General features: G+C 39.0%; 1 protein-coding gene across 1 annotated transcript; it reads right to left on the reverse strand.

Annotated features, from left to right (window-relative positions):
* Positions 1-298: 298 nt before the first annotated feature.
* On the reverse strand, positions 299-15,979 carry sfrp5 (secreted frizzled-related protein 5). Its single transcript, XM_044135534.1, has 3 exons — positions 15,040-15,979; positions 6,511-6,588; positions 299-2,527 (listed from the first exon to the last, which is right to left on the reverse strand). The coding sequence occupies exons 1-3, from the start codon at positions 15,587-15,589 to the stop codon at positions 2,199-2,201; spliced, it is 957 nt and encodes a 318-aa protein (XP_043991469.1). The 5' UTR covers positions 15,590-15,979; the 3' UTR covers positions 299-2,198.
* Positions 15,980-18,875: the final 2,896 nt, after the last annotated feature.

Below are 18,875 nucleotides of genomic sequence, written 5' to 3' on the forward strand. Positions count from 1 at the left end.
GGGCATGCTAAACTGATTTATACTTCTCCCAATAATCAATCCTTTTTGACAATTTGCCTATGGCGATGAACTCCATTGATCTGCTTTTACTTTATACTAATTTACCACTAAAGTTCAGATGTCTTTGGGACTCTTACTGCTCCTCTTATTCAGGAAAGCAAATCATGTCTTGTGGTTAAATGAGTTTCTGCTGGACAACTTTCTCTGCTAGAGAAGCTGGGTTTATAAAAGCTGCTATCATTTACTGGTTATGGATGCATCTTAGTAAATACAAATTCAAGTGAAAGAAAAGCTGAACTCATGGAATGTATACCTTTATTACACAGGGGAGATATATTTCAAGCATTTATTTCTGTTCATTTTGATGACAATGGCTTACAGCTGAAACAAAAGCCCAAAAGCTAGGGTTGCCAAAATTTAGAATATTGCAGATTACCAGCAAAAATGATTACATAAATACAGAAATTTAATGTTACTGTTTCGTATTGCTCTACAATCATGTGAAAGACTGTTGATTTGACAACTGTCCAGAAGACAGACACTTACACGCTGCACAAGGAGAGTAAGCCACAAAAGATCTGGGCTAAAGATGGAGTGCTGCATCCAACCATATGGATAATGTAAAATAAAATAATAATAACGTAAAGCTGCCAAAGTCAGAGATGACTTAGGGAGCTATGTCATCTGCTGGTGTTTGCTCACCGTGTTGTAAGAAGTCCACAGTCAGGACAGAAACAAGAAAATTTACAAGAATATTTTTGAGTACAGTACTTTGTGCGCCTCCCTCTGCTGATAAAGATAGTTAATGAGGTCCTGTGCCTTAATCTGCACAAAGTGTAGCCTGGCAAGAAAACATAGCTTGTCTAATATATAAAAAAAGTGCATATTATAACTACAAAACTCAATATTGTGTAAGATGCTTTAATATGATTTCAAGACACCACTGACTATTCCCCTTGCCACAATTAAAACAAAATAATACTTTGCACCCAGTGGAATTGAAGGAAAAACTTATTTTATATGTAAGACTGAGATACTTTTCTCTCCAGGCATCAAAAGTACACTTTGGGGTAAAACAATAATGTAAAATAAATCTCTCACAGGGGTTGTGTTATTTATAAAAATGTCAAATAGATTTTATTCAGTTACCTTTTTCAAAAACCAATATCTATTTCAGTAAAATAACTACTCACAGAAAAATAGTTTAGACATTACTGGTGAAATTAAATCATTACTACAGCAAGTATACGTAGGTGCTATGTCTGCATTATGATTTATTCTTTGACACAATAACAGTAAAACTGATGTGATTTTTTTACTTTTAAGTACAAAAATTTAAATATTATAATGCTGAATATTAAAAAAATAGTGAGTATCAGAAGCATCTGTATGGAAGATCCAATGTTTTTTTTTCTGTTATGAGTCTCTCAGTCTCTGTTCTTTTCTGTTGTAGGAACTTACTTTCCTATTTCAAAAATTTCAGAAGTAAAAAACAAACAAACAAACAAACAAAAAACAAAAAAAACAAATCATGTTTCAATGTTTTAAACCACCATAACGGTGCTGTTAAGTCGGTAGAAGGATTGTCCAGTCCATATGCCCTCCTTGTTCCATCGACTGTCTTTCCAATCACAAATAAGAAAAGAAGAAAAGAATACAAAACAGTTTTCTAATTCTCTATTATTCATGATAATCTACTTTTGTACATGATTATAAGATGCAGTTATGTGGATCATCTATTTTTGCTCTGCTTTGAAGGAGCTGTGTGCAGTTCGTGTGTTGCACAACCAACATGTACAAGAAGATTATTATCTAGTCTGTTTTGTTTTACACACAAATAAATCCCTACTTCCCCTCAAATTTCATTCAACATTTCATCACCACTGAAAAATTCACTTCTCATTTTGATTTTGTTTTGAACTATTTGTGTTCCTAAACTGAAAATGAATTGGCTTCCTTAAGATTTTCCCACTGAGGGAGCTGCAGCTAAATCAGTGAGAACGAAGCCCTTAGTGATCTGATTTATCTTTTTTGATGGGGTTTATGTTTGAGGACCGTAACCGACTCTCCATACGCAGTCAGCAACTATACAGGACTTTGTATTTTTCTTAAGCTATTGAAGCATGATTCAATTTATTGTAAAACAGGGTGAGATATGAGTAAAACTGGAAATTCTGCAGAACATTCTTTGAGCAGTGTCACTGGAAGACAGTGTGGTAAGAAGGGCACTGATGGGATTTCATGTACTTGATAGCAAACTTGAGCTCCTTGCTCTTCTTGTCCCACTTGTGAATGGACATGAGCAGCAGTTGCTGATCCACTTTGCGGCCCATGATGAGGAAGTTGGAGCCCAGGTTCTCCAGCTGTGAACACGGGCAGTTTGCTCCATTCTTTATGTACAAGGTCAGCTTCTTCAGGTCCTTCTTCCTCAGCACACCCTGCTTCAAAACCTTCTTCTTCTTCTGTGCTGCAATTAGCTTCCGGTCACCTTTTTCCTTTTTCACCTCCTTGATTTTCATCTTCAGGACTGGAAAAGAGGAGAAGATATATATTCTCATTTAGGATTGTGCTTGTAAAACCTACATTCAAACACACAAAGTCTGACATTTGTCCTGAACAGTAACTGCAGTGTACATAGGCACTTCCAGGTTGACCTGACAATAACATTCTACAGTGGAAAAGTTTTACTGCGTGAAGGGTCCTCACACAAAAAGTTATAAGCAGAACAAATTTTACTCTGTCAAACAGTAAACTTGTCACAGCTGTTGTTTACATTGAAAGAGCCATGTATAAAAGAAATATTTTGTTAAATACCAAGAGCTAAAAGTACCAAAACACCCCAAAACAAGCAAAGATGTTTTTACATGTTAGTTAAATAAACATATCAATATAATTTTGGATGCATTTAATTCAAAACAGTGTATGTTTATAGGGAATCAGTGGTATGGAAATGACAGTGATCTGCATAGCCATGACTTAGTATTTTACTTTTAGGAGATTTCACATTTTAATTAATTTGTTATTATATTTGGAGTCTAAGTGACCATATGGGAATGAAACTTGAATTGCTTCTCCATGCTGTGTGGTTGTTGTTAGAGTAACTGATGCCTTCACTTTCAGTTTTAAGCAACGGGAATACTGGGGAGAGTGAATATGTAGTATAACATAGCATAAAATTAAATAATGTTATTTTGGGGTCGGTACTGAGATATAAGTTGCAGTTGTGTCAGAACTGAACCAGTGGTACACATGTGGTTTAAGGCCTCTGAGAACTGTGGAAATCCTGAAGTGGAATTTCAACATGTCAAGTAACAGCATTGCAGCCTGGCATAGCTGGTGATCACATTACAAATCCAGCAGTTGTCAGAAGAAGTAGAAACCTAATTTTTCTTTGGCTTCATGTCATTCTCCTCCACTAATTGAAAGGCAGACACACAAGAATGTGACTGGCATAATAATGCAGGTAAATTTTCGAATTATTCATAAAGTATGAAAAATTTACCTACTTGTTATGGAATCAGAGGAATGGGCAACTAATACTATGACCAATTGATCATTTTTCAACGGATTCATCAGATTTTAAGTGAATATTCCAACTTTGCACACAAGTCAAACTGATAGGTGTGCAAAATTAGTAGATGCTGGAAATTATTTGATTATCTAGATGAAGCTGAAGCATGTGTGGAGCAAAAGACAACACTTGCTGTGATTCTGTTTAGGTCACTTGTCGTCACTCTTCTGAGGACTGCAATTAGATGTCATCACCCGTATTGTTTTAAGACTTGTGTTTTCATGCAAACCTGCAGTGCAAAAATAGAGCTGAAAAATTCTGCACGTAGTTTTGATTACATGTGACAAAGCCAAGTTTGTCAGCGTGATGAAATGCTGAGTTTTAGGCCTCACTGAGTGTTGTGTTTATAGGTTCATATTTTCTCATGTCGGAGATTAAAATTAAAGTGGCAACTATTTCCAAGGAGAATTTGCAGAGTAACCCCTTTTGACAGGAGGAATTAATCATAGGTTGGGCAAAGGCACAGCGCTGAAACGAGACATCTCCGTTTGCCTAAGGCTGCTGGAAGATCGCCATGTCGCTTCTCGTCTGCCTGTCTGTGGTTGCATAAACAATCCCGAGTACACTAATGCATGTACCGTACATGTGAAGTTATGGCATGCTCCAAAAGCAATGCTCAGTGAATTGCTCCTCGTGCACTTTGTGACTGTCTTCCAGCTCCTCCTCATGCTCAGTTTATGTGTTTCTGTGCCTGTGCATATGATTCTTTTTATGAATGACTGCATTCAGCACAGGTTTGAAGCATTAAATTGCCACCCTTCCTCTTTCATTTCGCTTTAAATGCCCACCCCTGTGTTTTCATGCTTACAACAAAGCATGCGGTGGCCCCTCTGCGCAGCCTGGCCAGCATCTTTGTGACATGCCATGCCCGTTTCTTTATACAAACTCAGTTTCTTTACTGTGAGCATACAGAAGTATGCTGTCATTATGAGGAGAAGCAGATTTTCTTTAAAGCAAAAACAAAACAAAACAAAAAAAAAAAGCAAAGAAAAGAAAACTCAGTGGAAAGGTTGAGATGCCAGACTTGATTTTATGCAGCACATGCCTTTTTTCTAGATCTTAAAGAAAAAAATGTTTAAAGATTAAGCATCAAAAGCAGACTCTTAATACATTGAAAATGTTTTAGGGCCATGAGATCAAGCTGCTGACAACTGTGGCTCATTGAAATACCATTGTAGAGTAATTCTTCCCGTGATCACCAAGGTATATCACAGTTATCTTACATTATCTTGTTACACATCACCTGTAATCAGCCTTAACTAATAAAATGTCTTCATCTGAGTGTCTATACACATTTAAATGCAACCAATAATTTATTCTAATAACATGAAAAAATGTGTGGTATGATTCTTGAAACTGCATTAAGGACCTCATCAATTCCTCAGCAGTTAAATGTCACAATTAATTATGATTGCTGATGATGAGACTGTATTTCAGCTTCAGCTCAGTGTGAAGACATAGTCTATAGATTCTAGATTAGCTTCTTTTATTTATGACGGCTTAGGATAATTTTTTCAGGCAGTGTATTGTTTTAGGTGTGATTAATTATCCACCAGGCTTAGGCACAGAAAGAAACTCAAGATTTGCTTTTTCTTCAGTATTCTGGTTTGGTACATGAAAACTAGGCAATCTGGTTAAAATGCTGTGCACAACACTGCAAAAATACAAATTCAGCTACTGTGGACTTTGAAGAGAAACACAATGAGAAAAAACTGTGAGCAATTCTAAAAAAAAATAAAAAAAAGTTCTAAAACAATACCATAAAAAAATGTCAATATTTTTGAAGCAAGTGTCAAGAAACTTTCTTCAAACATTTGTCTTAACTATTAATTAAAGTCTTAGCATGGATAAACTCTGAAAGACCAAATATATATAAGATAATTTATAATGTCAGCCAAAGGGAATTTGAGTAAATAAAAATTGTGATTTTGTTTATTGAAAGAAAAAAGCTATCCAAAGCAAGCAGAAATTTAGTAAAAAAGGAAACTATCTGTAATAACTTGTTGGTCTAGAAGCAATAACTAGCAATTAGTCATTTTACATTGTTGTAAATAAATATTGCTCAAGGTACAGTTTTTTTTTTTTTTCAGAATTGTTTAAAATGAGCCACAGTGTTTTAAGCACAGTTCCTTCAATTAGAGTAGGCTGTTCAGGTCCTGTAGCAGCAAAGCGGCCGTCATCATTATATTACCACCACCAATACAAGTGTGACATTTTTCTAAAATGCTATCTTAGTTTTTGCCACTTTTGTTTCCTTGATCTACAGAATATTTTTCAAAACCTTTGGGGTGTCAGTAAGGCATTTTTGGGGACCTGTGAAAGAAGCCTTTGTGTTCTTTTTGGTCCCCAGCTGTTTTCACCTTGGAAATCTCTATGCTTTAAATGTTGTCCAGAGCTCTTTTGGATGAGTCATTGAAGGGCTTGTGGAGGTTTTCTTTCTGGTTCAGGTTCCTCACTGTTCCACGTTTTCTCCATTTGTGGATTTTGGCTCTCATTGTTGTTCTCTGGAGTCACAGTCCCTTATAAATTGCTTTGATACACTTTCCAGATCGACATATGTTAATGACATGTTTTCACATCTGATTTGAATCTCTATAGATTGGAGCTTGTTGTTTTGCATTTTCAGACTTCATCTCAGCCAGGTTCAACATTTGTGCTTATTTGATTAGTGGAACTGAACCCATCTTTCTAAATATGATTAATGACTTTTGAGTGATCATTTAATCTCTTTTTCTCACAAGCCAAGGATGGTTTGGATAGCTACTTCTCTTAAAATCATCCATGTTATCTCCAGATTATATAAACATTAGCTTAAAATGTGAAACATTTCTTAAAGACAAAACAAAAGAAATCTATCAAGAAAAATGTACAGTTTTGCAGTACTCCATGAGTATTTTTTTGTCTCTTTTTTTTTTATTATTTCAAAATTGCCTACTTACCAAAATCACTTGCACAGTAATGCTCCATGATGTTGTCTGTTTTCAGCTCGTTGTCACATGGAGGGCACACCTTCGACACTGAAGGGAAAAACATGATTTCTCATCAGTTAGATATTAGCTAATCTAGGCTTAAAGGCATCAAACAAATTGTATTTTATTCTAACAGCTGAACATTGTCAGTCAAGTGGAGTCAGCAAAACCAAAGCAGCGGATGTAAAACATTGAGCACTGTTGAGTCACATATTTGCAGCCCCCACTGGGTCCTCTTGTCAGAGGATATTTGCTGTGGAGCAAATACTAAGTCCAGCAGACTGACTGATGTTTGCCCTGCAATTACACTGGAAATAATGTTTTTATTCTACCCACTTGTATATTTTGGTGGTTCAGGCGTGGTCTGGCTGTGCAGAAAGGTAAACGGTGCGCCAAGGAGCTGCTGAACATGGTGAAAAGTGATTCGGTACACACACCCACAGCAGCCACACATTGTGAAACAGCAAGCAGACCAAAACCAATGAGTCCTGTTTATTTGGAACTCAGAATTTATGGTCACGCACGTTGTGCTGTAGAACGTGTTTGGCCTTGCTTATTTTGATATGGAGCTTTGTGGCTGTCATTACAGTGAAGACACAACAAGACAGAGTAAAAGCAAACGGCCCAAAATATATATATATATATATATATATATTTTTCAACAAAATAGTACAGCTGTTCAGTTGTTTCTACACTCCTAATCAGTGGCAGTTCATGTATGTTAACAATCTCATGCTAAACACTAAACATCTTTTTAGCTCAGCCAATTAAAACAATAATAGAGATTACAGATAACAGGAACGCTTGAAGTGTATGCAGAAAAGTTAGCGCTTGTCTTCCACAAAACGCAAGACTTCACATGATCCAAAAATATTGGCTGCCGCTAATCTCAGTACAGTACGCACTAACAGGGCAGACAGATTTGATCCGACTCAGCTCGTCTGAAGGGAAAACAGTTCTGACCTTTCCCTGAGTGGGAAGTCTTTTTTTAACAGGGCTGCTTAAACAAGAGCTACATTTTTCTGTCGCTCACTCATCGCTATACCTAAAATATGCTTTCAGCTCACTGTTCCCTCTCCGTTCCCCCATGACTGTTGCTTACAAACACACTCATTCAAATGCTCATGGGAGAGCTGCAGCGCAGTTGAGGCCTGGGGTTAGAAGTCAGGGTTCAGAGGTTATCATCCCCTGCCCAGACCTCAGTGTCTGGACAGATAATGAGAAGGGTCAAAGTTTTGCATGCTTTGCTGCTTGGGTCGTGGGGAGGTGAACCCCCTTAACCATCAGTGAGTGCAAATCTGTGTGAGTGCATGTGTGCATGTCCAGGGTAGCTGAACCATGCTCTTGAAGAGCAATTGACAGTTTTCTCGTCAGAGAGAAGTCCATGCTTTCCCAGAAAGGAACCATGCAGGATCAGCTTCTAATTGTCGGCTGCTTACTGGAAAGCTGGGTAGTAAGATGGCGCTGCTACTCACATCAACATGAACCAGACACGACCAAACTTTTATGGATCTATATGGTTTCATGGTTTTCAAACTGTTTGGAATTTTATGTGACAAACATAAACTAACACATGATAATAAAGTACCAAAAAAGAAAAAAACAACAGCATGGTTTTCTTTTCTTTTTTTACTTTTCCAAGTACAAAACATAAAAATGGTTTTAGATGAACCATTTAATTTAGATAATTTTTTTTTTGTTATTGTCAGGCTGCAGGTGAAATTCCATCCCAGTTTTTTTGCCAGTACTCATTTTTTTTGTATTGCACTGTATTTATCCCCATTCAAGTCCCTATGAACTCTGTTCAGCTTCCCTGTTCTTACTCAAGAAAACACCCCAAAGTATGGCGCTACCGTCACAGTGAATGTGATGTCTTTAGAGTAATATGAGGTTGTTTTCACAACCACACACAGGGATTGTATTTAAGCAAAAATTGGCATCCACCAGATTGTCTCCTTCCATGTTTGCTGTGTCCCCCGAATTACAAACTGAACTTCTTTTGCCTTTCTTTCAACAGTGACTTTTTCAATGTCACTTTTCTATGAGGCCTGGAAGTATAACCCACTTCTGCTTCAACCTTTTGCAACTTTTTGAAACCTTTATTTTGTGTTGCTTGGTCTCTGTTATGCTGTTGGTTCAGTACTATTCCCCAATAAGCCTCTGTGGCCTTTACAGAGCAGCTAAATGGTTAAATTCTTGCAAACCAGGTGACTTCAGAAGGAAATCAGTTGCATTGGATTGCATGTAGTAAAAATCAGAGTGAACTGGGATTGGTTATAAATGTATGACTCCCGCTTAGCATTTCTGCTTGTACAAAAAAAAAAAAAACATTGAAAACCATGAATCCTTTCCCTTCCACATCACAGTTCTGCTCTGATGTGTTTGTCTATGAAGCTTCATTAAAATACATTAAAATCTGTGGTTTGAATTTCAAAAAATGTAAGAAGATTCAAGGGATATTAAGACTCTTGCAAACCACTGTCTTTTTTTTTTTTTTTTAACAAATTTCTTGAAGTTGCATGTTGTTTAGCCTCCATGGGAAATCATTTCACTTGGGTAGTATCCTGGCAGGATGCCCAGCTGTGCTGATGCCAGAGCATGTCTCAGGAGAAACCAGTGCCTCCAAGAAACTCTGAGTTTGGACTGAAAACCAGCATTTGGATGCTGCCTCATAACACGAGTCTGTCAGAGGAATTACTGTCATGTTCTGTTGGGAATCAATGCCTCATAGGTTAATCTATGTGCATGTATCTTATTTCTTGTATTGATTTTTGCAAACATTGCAAAACAGATAGGAGTATTTGTAAGTGCAAGAAAAAAAAAAAAAAGAAGAGGAAAAATGTAATTTGGTTACGGAGGTGACAGCTTCTGTTTTGCAAACCCTTAAAGTTATCAGTGATTCTGGCAGATCTACATGACCTCTCGCGGAACTATTTCAGTGGATGATGAGAGAGCTAAGAGTCAATGATTAAGGGTAAGAGGAAAAGGTTGATGGGAGCTGTACGAGTAAGGAGGTGGTCTGTTTGAAAGCACTGCTGTTAATCTTCAAACAGAGAGCCAGAGTGGAAATGGTGAGCGGCAAGAGTCCAAGAATTTAACTGCACAACTTCACAAAGTCAGAGCTCCAAAGTTAATATCACTTTCTCTGACGCAGCTTCTCCTTTCTCCCAATCTGTCATATCTCCAAAGAAATCTCTCGCAAACACATATTGAAACTGTTTAATACTAAGCACAAAATGTTAAAAGCTCACTTTAAAGTTTCATCGTTTTTGGGGTAAAAACCGCCCAAACCTGCCATTGTACACTGGCATAAAAATGAAATTTGTTCACTTGCGCCACAAAAAGCACTGAGATCACTTTGATGTCAATATTTGATGTGAATGATTTGAAATAACTTTAAAGAATGACCTCAATTTTTTATAAACAACACCATAAATCTTGAGCCCCATTAAAGCCTTTGAAATGCAAAAGAGAAATCTGTTCTCCTTTTTGTCTTTGCATGACTTTCAACAATCTCTTGCATTTTCTGCGAACGCCCATTTGAAAACAAAAACACGGTAAATCACAGCTTCTGTTTGCAGCTTTTGACAGACTTCTTTGACAACAGCTTTGCAGCTGAATGCATTTTAGATGGAGTATGTGCAATATTGCATACTCTGCTCTCTGTCTTTCTCCTCGGGGGGCAAACACACACATGTCGTCACAAAAAAAAAAAAAAAAAAAAAAAAAAAGGGGGGCAACCTGATCTAACGCCGTTGTGGTCGGATTCCCTGACACGTCTCAAGCCGTGTGTCTCACTACAGTCTTGAGCTCCACACTGACTTTTACAGAAGAATGTTCCGTTTAAAATATGCTCGGGTCACTGTCTTATGTCTCATCTGGGCCCTTTAAGTTATGAACAGCAACACTTATGACATAAAATGGTACTGTGGAGGAGATGAAATGCAGGATATGATTTACGTCCAAGGGCCTCACATCTGTTTAAATGTGGCATGCAGACAGACAGAGGAAAGCTTAAACATGGCCCAGAGGCAACCCCCTTGAGGGCCCTAAAACAAAGCACACTCCTTGCATCTGAAGGAATACTATACAGACGAGAAAATATGTTCTCAAAAGGCCTCGGCGGTCTTCCATGCACGGAGCATTGGATCACATTTTCCTTTTCACATAGCAGCCAGGGCCACATGAGTAGAGTCCATTGTGTTGCTGGAGACCTGACAGTTTCGCTTGTCTCCTTTAGCGTGGTTGCAACCTAAATTGGCCACATCAAAGAGAGCGCAAGCAATACTTTGAGTTGGCACATTTAAGTGGCATCCAATATTTTAAGGATATATATCAGCAAACTTTGGCTATGGAGAAAACCAGAGGAACGAGATCATCCTGCGAGGAATCTGTTCTGTTTTTACCTAGCTGGTGATAAAAGAAATGGTTCTGAATTTTTTGAAGTTCTCCTGAAATGTTGAAATCAGTTCATATCTTATCTGGAGTACATAAATCTCTTTGCATCTTCATGTATTAAAGTTGGTTAGCTTCTATGAATATGTGGGCTTTGGCAATAATTGTTTCCTCCTTGTTTATATTAGACAATACATCTAGCAGTAAAAATTAACTACTACAGCTGCACATTACATCACATCAGACATCATCTCAAAATCAGTGTTTGCAGTATCACAATTGCAAAACACTGCTGGGATGTAACACACATTTCAAGCCGCACATTCACCGCAATAATTCCTACGACCAGATAGACGGTCTTCAAATGGCTTTGATTCTCGTACCACATGCCTACTTCCAGTGGCCTGGATGTAAAAACCTCACAAAATTTGTAATCATGGAAAAAAAAAAAGAGAGTTAGAAAACTGTAGGTCATTTGTAACTGATATTTCTGTCCAAATATTCAGTAACAGTATGGTAAATACATAGATTAATTAATGAAATTGTGCCGTCGTAGACTGAAATCACATTGCTGAGCACGACGGTCTGAAATGACAGAAAACGCTTCCTGGACAAGATGCAGTGTTGCATTTCTTTTGAGCCACCTTTTATCATTACAAAAATGGCAAGCACAAACTTTATGTTACACCCCAGGTCCATCTAATCTGGATTTACTGTAAATGAAGATGCTAAGAGAGTTATTTACTGCTTATAAACAAAAGCTCAAAAAAAGAAACAAACAAACAAACTGAACTTCCCTATTTAAGTAGGTTTGATGGGGTAGCATCAGTCGTTATCTGGCTGACAGACTGAGCTGGGATTTTGTGTTCCTGGCTCTTTTTATTTAATCAGCGATCTGCTGCTCCTCCCTGATACAATGTACATACTTTTATTTCACATAATAACACCCCCTGGGCTCCTAAAAACAGACACACACAGAAACATGTGGCGCACACATACACACAAATCATCCACACAAATCATCCACACAGACAACCTGAGCTCAGGTGGTCTTGGGAGTTTTTCTAACATTTTTTTCATTGTTTTGAAGTGGCACTGAGGTGGAAAGTGAATCTGACTCTCTGCTGTGAGTTTCCACAGGAACCCTCCAACCGTGCTGTATCATGTAATTGCAGAATAGCTCAGACAGCATCTGGGCCTCCTATCCGGCGAGAGCGACAGGTAGCTCAGTGCATAATTCCCCTGATTGACTCTACTCTGACATTTGGCTGGATTACTCGACATTCCCTCTATGATCCCAACAGAAGAGAATCGTCAGTGTCCTCCGGTGTGACTGAGGGTTCCCAGAAAACCCTCTTCTCAGAGTTCTTAGCTGAAATTCCTTTTTTATTATTGCTGGCTGCCTCTACGTGTGCGTGTGCGTGTGTGTGTATAAGTATGCATTGTATGCGTGTGTTTTTGGAGTCAAAAACTTGTCCTCGGGATGGCCTCATCGGCACATCTGAGAACCTTTGGATCTTAAGAAAATGTCACTGAGCCTTCAGGCAAGAAGTGATAGGGGTTTGATATCAGTTTCAAAGACAGACGTAGTCATGCGCCACCACAAAAATGCACACAGAAACAGTATTGTTAAATGCTGCTCCACTTTAATTTAATTGAGGACCTGGTTGTGTTTTGTCTGGTTTATTATATTTATTTCTAATTATTATTGATAATAGAAATAAAGAAAGCATCCACCTGAATTTGAACTGATGTCCTGACTCATTAATTAGTTACTTTAAACAAACAATTGATCATCTCCTACCACGGTGGCAGAAGAAGTTTCAGCTGCCTCCATTTTTTTTTTCTGGAGATTTATGTGCAAGAATGAATTATGACTCTTTAGCCAGAATGTCGCATAGCTGAAAGCAATCCTATAAAAACAGAACAGCCAATTTTCTCTCCCAAATGGAAAAACTTAGTTGTGCATTAATTCACTTTGAGGATCACCCAGCAATAATTGTCACACTTTTAAGTACTGACAGTTACGTAACAGAGTGCTGTGAACATTTGTGATAAAAAGCAAAGATGTGTCCTGAAGCTGCAGGAACAAAATGCTTTGCACATTTTCTTTAACAGTCTAGGATAATAGGGAAAAAAACGTAATGGAAAAGAAGTTAATTTTTATCTACTAAAAACTTAATATGTAGCGACAGGAGCGACATAGAAATGTAAATTATTTGAGCAATAAAGAATCTTCCTCAAGCTCCTTAAAGAAAACAGAGAGCCGGACAATTCTCCTGCAGCAGGAAGAAGCTTTTCTCCACTTTTATGCTCCATCTGCCTCTCTTCACTCTCCTCCTTCCCCCCTCCTTTCACTCCTCTCCATTCGACTCTCTCAGGAACAATCATACTTGGCGATTACCATTCTCTGCCCACCCCGCTTGCTCTGTCATGTCGACTAATTATCGAAGCTCAGTAATTGGCCTTCTAGTTAATTGGCCCACTGTCTGCCAGAACCAACAAAAGGTCGAGCAGAGCAGGACACAGTGGGGACCGGTCCCTTCTCATTGAGTCTCCCTCAGTTCCGAATGCTTTGTGAAGAAGTTGCATAGGTACTACACGCACATACACACACACACACACACACTTTGCGTGTGCTGGTGCCAGCACACGCAAAGTCTTCCTGTCTTCACAAACACTATGCATTGACTTCCATTCATTTTTCATTCATTTCTAAAGTCTAATCCTTCCCCTAAATCTTATCATTGAGTATAGGCCTAACTCCAAGTCTAACCCCTAGACCCAAAACAGCCCTACTTCTGTTTTGGGTCATACTCATCTGCGGGGAATGGGCTTTGGATCCCATAACAGATAACAGTAGGTTCTCACAATGTAGTATTTGCAGAAAAATGACCTTACAATTTGAGGAATGCTAACACACACACACACACCCACGCACACGGTCAGACCTGTACATTTCACCTTCTCAGAACCCTCTGTCAGAACGTTTGTGACCTTCTTTCTTTTATTCCTTAATGTTTGAAGTGCATTGGTTCATTCAGTGACTCTGAGCAGACCAGGCTCTGAGTCATTCACATTGACATTAAACATTCCTCATCAACCCATTTGTTAGGCTGATTGATTATGTGTAACTGGATCTCTGCTGATAAAGGTGAGTGTGTTCATGTGCAGGGGTGTGTTGCCCCCTTTTTTTTTTCATGGAAATGGATACGTCATCACTGGACATTTGTCTTAACTTACTAAAGAATCTAGCAACTGGAGTCTTTGAGTCTCCCATCCTCGCCTCCCCTGAAGGCATGTGAGATCTAAACTGTCCACTTGGGAACTTTCTCCTTTAGCCACCCCCAACCACACGCACACACACACACACACACGCACACACGCACACACACACACGCACACACGCACGTGGACTCACACAGATCCTGCTCCTGTCACTCCTCCCTGACCTCTTCTGGATAGTTTCTGCCTTAAACTTTCATGACATTACTGCTACTACAAACAGCTTTCGACTGTTAAAAATGTTTGTAAAAAAAAATTGTAATTAAAGCTCCACTAAACTACAGCACACTTCTTTATGACCCGGAAATAAAGTTAAATATATCTTAATGATTTTTATTAAAATTGTTCTTAGAGATCATTCAACTGATTTTCCAGATTATATTATATTATATTTATTATATTTCCAGATTTTCCAGATGATCGGTGATCAGATTCCCTATTACCATAATTATCTGAATTGCATTTGTTCTATTCATTAAAACTAAAAACACATTTTTGTTCACAAGCACATCAACAACTTCATGTTCTTTAATGTACTTTAAGTGTCATAAAAATCAGATAAGGTTTTTTGAAATTTTTTGACCTGCTATGATTAATCTAATAATCTTGTACTCCATGCTTAATCATGCCACAAATTATAAAGAACTTGCAACACATTTTTGCTTCCTTTATGTATTATACACTGTAGAATGAAAACTTGGTTTTGTTCAAAATCACTTTTGGCAGGTTTATCCACAATTTGGGCTTTGAATCTGACCAGTGGCTTAGTTAAATTGTTCTAAAATGTTTTATGTGAGAGGATGCATAGGCTGGTCCTACCTGGAGGCTGCGTGGCGTGGTTCCCGGCAAACTGCATGGGGATGCACAAGTCGTTATCAATGGGGAATTTGTCGCAGGACAGCATCTCTGGCCAGGGGAAGCCGTAGGTCTCCATCACTGGAGCGCAGCTGTCCCTGACGGCCTCGCACAACGAGCGGCAGGGGTAGATGGGCCTGTCTAGACATACGGGCGCAAACAACGAGCACAGAAAGACCTGGGTGTCAGCATGGCACCTTTTGGCCAGGAGGGGCACCCAGCTGCCTGCCTGCTGCTTGACTTCTGGCATGGTCTCGTGATCCAGGAGGTTGGGCAACCTCATCTTCTTGTACCCCACGTTGTGGCACAGGCGCAGGTCAGCTGGTATGTCCACACACTGTGGCTGCTTCGTGTAGAAGCGGCCGTTGTGGAAGTTATCTGACTGCCAGCTGTAGTAGTCATACTCATCTGCGGTTACGATGTTAGGGAGGAGGGAGAAGAGCAACAGGCTCAGTGCCAGGCTGAATAAACCCTGGGTTAATGCCAACCTCGGGATCTTTTGTCCATATGCCATCCTTTTTAGAGTTCAGACCTGCTATTTAAAAAGGATGTATCCAGAAGTCTCCAAGGTAACTCAATGAAGAGACAATCTTCAGAGAAGATTGCAACAAGTGGACAGGCGTATGAACTGTAATCCTTTTTTTTTTGTTCTTCTGAGTATGGATATCGCAAACAGAAAGAAAGCACAAGTTTTTAAATCTCTTCTTCCCAGGAGAATCAGCCCTTAAAATCTGTCTTTGTATGAGAGCCTCAGGTAGTTGAAGGGGGTGCAGCAGCCAGAAGTAGGTGAACACGCAGGTAGGACCTCTTATTTCCCCCAAGCTTCTTACTCTACTGCCTTCACCCCCTCTTCATACTGTCTGAAGCCCACTCCTGCTTTCTATCAGTGTGTGGCTGTGAAGAGGAGTACCTAGATTTTAAGAGCTGGTGGTAGCTGCTCTCCTCAGCTGCCTGCCCCCCCAACAGGCTCCCAGACCATTCATCTTCCTACTGGCCTCCCCTGGACTCACTCACAACAGCCTCAGCCAATTGAAACCACAGTGGGAGGCTGCCACTGGTCTTCAAGACACTCCCTCTGCTACTAATTCTCAACAAAATTCCCCCTCTGAAGCAAGTTAACAAGAAAGAATAAGGCAGCAATATTTCACAAGTTCTTCTTGCTGCAGCTGTTTATTCCAAAATACAATTAAAAAACATATTTTGGTTAGATGAACACTCTAAAGATGATGTCATGGAGGCTATCCAACATTGATTAACTCATTGCACACTAAAGAAGCTCCCTTTGCATACAACAAAGGAAGTCTGCTTGGCATTTAAGTCTGTTCACTGCATTAGCTCAAAACAGTCTGGCAGCAAGCCTCTGCTGGCACGGAGAAGCACAAATTTGCAATCACAACTCTCGTGCAAAGGCTTCAGGGGAATGCATGAATGAGGTGAGAGTGAAGGAGTTGCAGCATGGGGGCCGTTACAGAGAGATGGTTGTGTGGCCACAGGTGGCTAGGTGGCACTATGAGCTAATATGCTAATGTGTATTTTGGCTGTGAACCGAGGCACACTACCCCTGTCTCTTTCTATCCATGCTGCTGATGCAGTGAGATCTTTCATCTTTGGAGCAAAGGCTGTACCATTGTGAGCAGGACTTGAGATCTCAGTGCATTCTTGGATCTCTCATTTGATGTGCGTCATGCCTTCATGCATCTTCTCCTCTGAATGAACTCTAAATGCAGGTTTTTGCAAGTTGACATTTTACCAAAAACACACCAGGATTGCTAAAACTCAGAAAGATGACATGATTTTTTTTGTATTGTTCTTGTTGAAGGGTCGTGACAGATTAAAAAGAGGGAAATTGGAAATTGAGCACAGGACTGTTTGGAGGTGAAATCAGATAAAAATTATGCCTTGTATTGTTTCCTTTCCTATTATGCGAAAGATAAAATTCCAGAAAAAGGTGTCTGTTTTCAAAAGGTTAATTCAATAAGATAAAATCAAACAGATAAAAACTTGGCTAAATGTGAGGAAGCTAGCCGCATCCATAATGGTCCTTTTTTTTTATCTCCGTATGATAAAGTTTTACTGTAACAAGACAGCAGTAGATAACATATTTGCATTCTTTTCTTTAGATTAATATGGACATCTTTCAGGTTTTATCTTCTTGAGGATACAGTTAAAATCATTGCCTTATTGGAGTGTGCGCCAATGCCGCTGATTGATTTTCTTTGGAATCAAAAAGCTGCCGCCAGAGCAAGCACGCGCAGACCTCCCTAAGATCGTTTTTCATACCCTGTAGTGTGGAAAGATCAGATGTCCTCTCCTGATTTTCCCACAGAAATGCTGACGTCATGGCCTGTGAAGTCGATCTTAAAAACATTTTGCTTTGAGTGTTGTTCAAAGAAGGCGTTACTCTGTTAACCTTTGAACTGCAGCTAATCAATATTACTCACAGCTAATAATTTGTGGACGTTACTCCTGCTTGGAGGGCTAGTTTATCCGTGCACACATCACTATCTTTGTGAGGTAACTTGTATGCAAGTTAGTGCAGCAGTGACCCATTTTAAGACTGCCAGCATTTCCTACAGATACAAGCCCAGTGTCCTGCCTTCAAGTCAGCAACAAAAGTGTCTTTCATGGTAATCAATCAACAATGGTTGTCTCCTCTTGTTCTCCTTCCCCATTACTGGCCCCTCTGGCCACCAGCCAATCAATTCCACTCTTAGGTTTCCAGTCCTCTGATTGGCCAGGGGTTATGAGATTAGGTTCAGTCTGTATTGTTGTGCCTAAAGGTTTAGCATGGTTTGAAAAGAGTGTCTCAGCAATTGTATGAGCAAGTGTGAGTGCGTTTGGAGATAGTGAATCTGTGTGTGTCATGGTGATTGTGAAGAGGACAAGCGAGGTGGCCAGCTACGCAGATATGCCCTCCATGAAGAGTTTGAATTTAAAACCACACAAGAAGATAGTAGTGAGGATATGCCCAACAAAAGATGCATGAACATGTTGTATGTCTTTTTCTGACTGAAGTTTCACACAAATAAGTAGAAAAAGACTTCCTAAATGTTGATAGTTGCTGATTTTCTCCAGCCAGTTAAAAGCCAGTTTACTTGTGCAAAGATCCGGCGGTGAGATGTTTTAAACAAGCTGGCCAGAGTCGCCACACGCTTACAACAAACAATTTCCGCATTCTGTGCACAAGACTTGCAGACGTTGTAGGTATGAGTGTCCACAGAAGAGTATTCCTGAGGATGACTAATGTGCTCAAAATACAACTGCCTAAATTTTTGTCACTGTTTGTAATTTATTTAGAGTAGTTTATGTGTAGGCTACAGAAAAGTCTCTAAGTGTACCATGGCTGTGGCTTCATTGTAACAAAAAAAAAACAAAAACAGTGAAAATCAAATATTGTTTTGTTTTTTTATTATTGTTATTATTATTAAAATAGTACCATACGGTATCATGCAGTGCATTCTGGGCAAAAGTTTCCCCCTGTGTCTATTAAAAGTTATTAAAAGTCAGACTTGCAAAGTTCATTAACTCTTGTTATTTTTTGAGGTTTATTGTATTTTGATGTTTGACTTTTAATCAGGATTCCCTTATCTTCTGTGACTCGAAAGCTAATTGCATTAAAAGGATTCAGATGTTCAAATTTACTTTGGAATTTCAACTTTGATTTATGGATCTAAAGTTGAAAAAATTAATTCCATTATAATTGTTAGCATTTATCAATATAAAACGGATGTTTTCACCCTTATTCAGTTGTTATTCCTTTGCAGCCATTTGCTACAGTGACTGATGTTAGGAGGACCCTC

Source organism: Gambusia affinis, linkage group LG13 (assembly GCF_019740435.1).
Source record: "Gambusia affinis linkage group LG13, SWU_Gaff_1.0, whole genome shotgun sequence".
Taxonomy (NCBI): domain Eukaryota; kingdom Metazoa; phylum Chordata; class Actinopteri; order Cyprinodontiformes; family Poeciliidae; genus Gambusia; species Gambusia affinis.

Coding starts and splice junctions, on each gene's coding strand:
- sfrp5 (XM_044135534.1), bottom strand. CDS start 15,589: ATGGCATATGGACAAAAGATCCCGAGGTTGGCATTAACCCAGGGTTTA. Junction 6,589..15,039: donor CCACGCCACGCAGCCTCCAG/GTAGGACCAGCC, acceptor TTTTCCCTTCAG/TGTCGAAGGTGTGCCCTCCA. Junction 2,528..6,510: donor TTACTGTGCAAGTGATTTTG/GTAAGTAGGCAA, acceptor CCTCTTTTCCAG/TCCTGAAGATGAAAATCAAG.